The sequence below is a fragment of the Solanum tuberosum genome, unplaced genomic scaffold (genome assembly GCF_000226075.1).
Source record: "Solanum tuberosum cultivar DM 1-3 516 R44 unplaced genomic scaffold, SolTub_3.0 scf00363, whole genome shotgun sequence".
Classification (NCBI taxonomy): Eukaryota; Viridiplantae; Streptophyta; class Magnoliopsida; order Solanales; family Solanaceae; genus Solanum; species Solanum tuberosum.
Window position 1 is genome coordinate 198,633 of NW_006239298.1, and position 6,569 is coordinate 205,201.

The 6,569-nt window shown below is 32.3% G+C and overlaps 1 protein-coding gene across 1 annotated transcript; it reads right to left on the reverse strand.

Annotated features, from left to right (window-relative positions):
• Positions 1-2,892: 2,892 nt before the first annotated feature.
• On the reverse strand, positions 2,893-5,040 carry LOC102584691 (neurogenic protein mastermind). The gene is made up of 3 exons (XM_006361803.2): positions 4,737-5,040; positions 4,339-4,414; positions 2,893-4,232 (listed from the first exon to the last, which is right to left on the reverse strand). The coding sequence occupies exons 1-3, from the start codon at positions 4,764-4,766 to the stop codon at positions 3,013-3,015; spliced, it is 1,326 nt and encodes a 441-aa protein (XP_006361865.1). The 5' UTR covers positions 4,767-5,040; the 3' UTR covers positions 2,893-3,012.
• Between the last annotated feature and the right edge of the window lie 1,529 nt (positions 5,041-6,569).

The window sequence follows — 6,569 nt, forward strand, 5'->3', positions numbered from 1 at the left end:
CCGTTCCGGTACCGGTCCGATAATCTTCGGGACGGAACGGGACACCATGAACGGTACACGGGACGGAACGGTATCATGATTTGATACCGATGTACCGGTACCGGTTTATTCCGGTTTCGTTCCGGTCCGGTCCGGTTCCGGTTAATTATTTTTTATTAATTGATTTATATTTTATATTATAATTTATATATATATATATATATATAACTTTCCCCAAATGTTTGATATTTGAAATGTTTGAAAAAATTGTTGAATAGATTGCTACTATTTTACTAATTGAACAAAAAATAATATTAGAAGATCAAGTTGATTATAAAATAATTATTTATAACTTTAGTTTTAAAAAGTTAGAAAACAGACTTTAAATAAAAATTATAAATATAATTTTTCTTTGAAAAAATAAAATAAATTGCAATTTGGCTTTAGATCATCAATGATATTGATCCGCCCTTACTTTTAATGAGTTTGTGCAATGTAAATTCAAATTAATTGATATTTCAAAACATATATCGAACCCATTAAGTGAGAAACATGAAACAATAGATTTATTAAGTAGTACTTTCTACGTTTTAAAATGACTTGTTTTTCTTTCCTTTAATGTTCTTGTTTTTAGCAAAAATTTGCGTATAACATATTTACGATTTTAATATTAAAATGTATTTTGATATATTTTATATATCTTTAAATAAATTTATAAAAACAATTCATATAACATGTTTCAGACTATAAGATTAAAATGTGTTTTGATATATTCTATATATATCTTTAATTAAATTTACAAGATTCAAAAGTTTTTTTTAATTTTCTTAAAATTTGTGTGATTGTGTCATTGTTTTATCCTTTTTTTTAAAAAAATAAATTACAAACTTAAGTTATTTAAATTACAAGTTATAAATATAACTTATAAGTTATAACATATTAATAAGTAATAACTTATAAACTTCAAAAGATTCAAATCTTGAAATTTGAAAACTAAGCTAAAAAAATTTTTAAAAAAACTTTATTAAACTTAACTTGTAAAATTAATAGGTAAAAATTAAAAAAAAAATATCTTTAAAATAAACTTAAGTAAAATTACATTATAATTTATAAATTTCAAAACTATTAATTTAAAGTTTAAACTTAGAAAAAAAAAAAACATTCATATTTTCGTAATTCAAAAAATCAAAATAACTAAAAAAAAATCATCATTTTTTGAAATAGCTAGATGTGTCGTCCCGTTTATCCCATCCCGTTCCATTCCGATCCGTTCCGGTCCATTCCGATTCCATCCCGGTATATAGTGGGACGGGACGGAACCGAGTATCCGTCCCGGTAATTCCGGTCCGATTCATCCCGGTACCGGTCAACAAACCGGTCAAACCGTCCCGTTCCGTTTCGGTACCGATTCGTTCCGGTCCGGTGGTTTCGTTCCGGTCCGTTGCGCAGCCTTACTTGGGAGGAGCAAAAGACTCCAACATTTCTTACCCAAACGTACAAGCAATTGTGATGGCTTCCGTATCTATTTTATTTAGTATAAAGGGTATATATGCTCTAGTTTTAGGACGGCATGGGCACCAATGTCCCAAAAGTATGACGGAGCGTATCTGCATACCATTTACGATAGTTCGGGGGTATATTTGTTCTTTTTCCCTATCAGAAAATTTTAATTAATGTTTTCTTGATTTAGTAAAGTGAACAACTAATATTGAATAACTATTTTTAGTAAGATGATCAACTAATATGGGATGAAGAGAGTACCTAAACCATTAAGTATTTCACAGACCAAAACTGCATATATTGATTAATATAATAACAAAGGTAGCATGTGTTTTCATTAATTATCACAAAGACAAAGCAGAATTTTTCCATTTTTTAACAACCAAATTGCAATTTCCTTTCTGTAATTTATTACAAAGACCTAGACATTACTTCTTGGATTGATGAATTCTGATTTTCACAGTGTAAATATATGCAAATCTTCTTTTTTAAAATATTCATAACACAGAATTCCAGAACTCACGTGTTTGGTCAAAACTTATGTACTAGTACGTCGTAAATTTGATTAATTAGTTTTTGACCTAACTCAAGAATTATGACACAAATTTAATTTAATATAAGTGCACATGAATGTAATCAAAGCTTTTGCCAGATCCATTATATCTTCACCCTCTTGCCCCAAAAATATCAATGTGATATTTATCCAATTAGTCAACACGTATTACTACTAACTTAAAATATCTTACAAAAAAAATATTAACAAATTGGAATTGTCTTTTTCATCCCTCTTGTAGTTTTTTGTTTCTTCTCCCCTTTCTAGGGAACTGTGTCTACATTATAATGAAGTGATTTCTAAGAGAAGATTTAACCAAAACTTCTTAGCTACTGTACCAACATAGTGAAACTTTCCCAAAAGCAGAAGAAGATGCATTGCCAGTGTTGAATCAAATAACAATCTTCCTTTCCAAGTGATTCCTTTCCAATTTCCAAGACTAAAATATGTCTAAATTTTGTGACTTCCAAAACTGTTATTGGGACCAAATAACTTGCAAGCATAGTCAATTTCACAAGACCTTAATTAGGATCTTAAATTAAAGCTACCTGATAGTAACTACTTTAACAAAATTGGGTTTCTTGATGTGAAGCACCAGAATTACTTGTTAAAAAAGTACTCCCTCCGTCCCATTTTATGTGATGTACTTTGATTTGGCACAAACTTTAAGAAAAATGGAAAGACTTTTAAAACTTGTGGTCCAAAATGAATGATAGAAATTTGTGTGGTTGTAAATCATTTCATTAAGGGTAAAAAAGACATTTTATAGGCAAATTGTTACTAAAAATAGAAATGTGTCATTCTTTTTGGGACTGACTAAAAAGGAAAGTGAGTCATATAAATTGGGACAGAGGGAGTAGTAATAGGTAGAGCAAAATTCTTACAATTTGCTTTCTGAAGACAAAAGCATAGTCTCTCATTACTTCATAATAAGCTAAAGACCAAAACAAAGTACACACCTTTTTTTATAAAAAAACAATTTACATAATACTACAGCTGCCTGTATTCTCATCACTGAACATATGAGTAAAATTATCATGCACCGGAGCTCCCATAGGCGGTGGTGGCCCGTAACTCACAGATGGATGTTGCCGAGCGTACATCATCGGATGGGCACCGTACATGTTTGGATGGGCTCCGTACATGTCATATCCGGCAGGCCGCTGTTGGTTCATCATCATTTGTGCCATGTACTGTTGTTGTTGTAGTTGTTGTTGTTGTTGGCTATAAGGGTTGTTGCCACCTTGACCCATCCCGGGGTATCCGGCAGGACCACCGGCGGGTAGTCCTTGAGCTGCCGACATATGACCCATCGGGTGATTACCCATTGGGCCCATGGTCATTGGGCCTCCACTTTTTTGACCCATACTCATCATACCATGTGGCCCTCCTTGTTGCATACTGTTCATCAATAGACCTCCATCCATCTTCCCTCCCCCTGCTCCTTTCTGAGGTGCTGCTGCTCCAAAACTTCCATTATTGTTACCTTTGCCACCATTTTTACCAACATTTTGATTCTGGTTCTGGTTTTGGTTCCCTCCTTTCCCCTGTTTTCCTCCATTATTATTGTTCTTGCCACCATCATGATGATTTCCAGCCATTTGTACTGGGATTTCAACCCCACCTTTCTTGCCATTTCCACCATTATTACCCATAGGCCCACCCTTCATCATCATAGCATTAAGCCCATGAGCTCCATGACCACCCCCACCCCCCATAGCAGGCATCATTTTAGAAGGTGGAGGGCCACCAAATTCATCATCAGATTCATCATCATAATCATCAGATTCATCATCGAAGTCATCAGATTCATCATCAAATTCATCCTCAGGCAGATTGAACTTCACAGATTTTTGATCCTTGGGATTAGGAACATTAGCCATCTTGAAATTATCCTTTGACCCTTTGAGATTCTGCATCATCTGAAGAAACTGTTGAGCATTCCCCTTTGGTGGTTCCTTATTTCCACCACCACCACCCTTCTGAGCTTTGTTGTCTTTTCCACCTTTAAAGTTGTCCATTTGCATGTTCATGAACTGATTGTTCATCATACTGAAATTAGAACCTCCCTTTTGTGCTCCTCCCCATAGCTCTGCATGTTTCCCTGATTTCACTAGCTTCTTTATCAGTGTTGCTGAATCAACATTTCCTGTCACTGTTACTTTGCTTTGGTCTGAATCTATCTTCACTGTGTAAACTCCTGTTAAAAAAATATTAAAAAATAATTTAGAAAAACAGACATCTAATCTAGGGCCCTAAAGCATGTGAATATGACATATATTTCTCTGCTAAACAACTCTAATTACCTTCAATCTTCTGCAATTTCTTTTTCACCTTCTGTTTACAGCCATCACAGTGTATATTTACTTTAAGAACACAAGTCTGCCAAAAAAAAAAAAAGATATCGTAAGGTACAGAAATCAGAAAAAATGTTCAAGAAATGACTACATAGTTAAGCTGGTTACAGCCTACAGGCCTACTTAACCCCCAATAACTCAACAAATTCCACATAATATAACTTGAGATACCAAAACATAGAGTACAACAGGCATAAAAAATGAGTCTTTACCAAATCCAAAGGAAACAGAGTTTAAAACTTGTATTAGTGACAGTATGAAACTAGTAAACCTTGCATATGAACACTGACATAAAGTAAATCCAAACAAATGGTAGTAAAACAGAGTGTGCAAGGAATTAGTCATACCTGAGACTTAAGCATTTCTTGTTTATTCATTCTGTCAGCAGATGCAGAATAACAAGAAAGGAGTTGTTGTTATTGTACTATAGTAGCAGAAAAGGGAGAGTAGTAGTTGAAAATATGAGGTTTGAATGTTGGTTAGACACTTAAAGAAAGTGAAAAAGGAGTAGCTGAGATTTGAAGAGGAAGAGGGAAGGAAGGCGGTGTGGTGTAGAGAAGAGTAAAATATTGTTAAAACAAGTCGGTTTAGGTTGATGGGGGTATTTGAAGGAAATGAAAATTAAAGGCAAGTGAGTGAGCTGTCACAGTAAAGAGCAATGTCGGCTTCATCTCAAAGAAGAGAACACACTCATAGGCCATAGCTACTCTTCTTTTTTTCGCTCGATATCCGGATCGAGTCAATTTCTTAAATGGTCATCTAAGTTTAGAAAATTGCCTTGAAATATTATTTATATTTTATTTAGGATCAAAATATCACTTAACTATCACTATTTTTCTCAAAATATACTTGACACTCCAAAAGCCTCACTCTCTCTCATATTGTAAATTTGATTAGATTTGAATCGAGACACCGGATCTCATATTGTAATTTTGATTAAATTTTAGTCGAGCATTATTAGATATAAAAAAAAGTTCACATTCAAAACTTCAAGGTGAAGCAGTTTTATCACTGTACCACGATACAGCTTGGGTGATAATTACTGTTCCTATTACAGCTTGGCTCTTTCTGCTTTATATGATGAAGAGTGCACTGTTCCTTCTTACTTTTCTATTACTCCTACTGCTGGACCAATTTTCTTTTACTCTTTTCTAAAAGCTTAAAAAAATCTCTTTTATTAAAAAAATTAGAACATGATTTTTAAGTAAATTTTAAATCATTATATAAGACGTTATAACTAATTATGAATGTTAAGTGACAATCTAATATTTTATTGGTAAATAGATCAATATATGATTTGATATTAGACATTAATTTAAGTTTATTCAATATAATACCTTTCTAAGGATTATATTTATACAAATTCCAAATATAAGAACAAATTTGAATGGGCAGTCCGAAAAGAAACATTTTTTTTTATAAATTGGTCATTACTCATTAGTGATGATACTGCTTTCTTTTACCTTTTTTTAATGTGTTCACCAAAAAAAATACTACTTTTAAATTATAAAATTTTGTATATTAGTTTTTTTTCTCTAATTTGTGTTAAGTTAAATAAATCACGTAAAATAGGACGGTGAGATTATAGGATCTTTTGGGGTTGCCATGTTTTTTTAATGAGTTTTAGTTTTGTTTTGCTTTTTCTTTCATGTGAACTAAAATAGAAGATTTGACCACTGATAAAGCATGGATTATAATATGGGGCTTTGAATTATTTTTTTACGGTGTTCATTATCCACAGAGTTTAATTATTTTAAATTTGTATTACGTAAGGCCTCATTTTTGAAAAAAACAATCCTTAACAAACAAAATTTATATATTGAAGTTTCGAAATCGAAACCTCTTATGAAGAGAAAAATAATTCATTTACCGCACTACATCCACTGAAGTGGTAAGGCTTTGGAACTTTGTGTTCATCAACCTTGAATTTGTTCTTTTATTTTCTTTTGGGTTGGCTACTTATTCCACTAAATATATGTTAGTATTATACTCTTCTCTGGCTCCATTGCATAACTACTACAGGAGAAAATGATAAATATGATCTTCTATTTTTTGTGATACATACGTTTAAAATAGTTTTTAAAAATATAATAATTTTAATTTTTTAACGGTAAAAGTGAGCACTTTCAGTTTAGTCAAGTATGCAGTAAATTCTTATTCTTGAAATTGTAAAAATACAG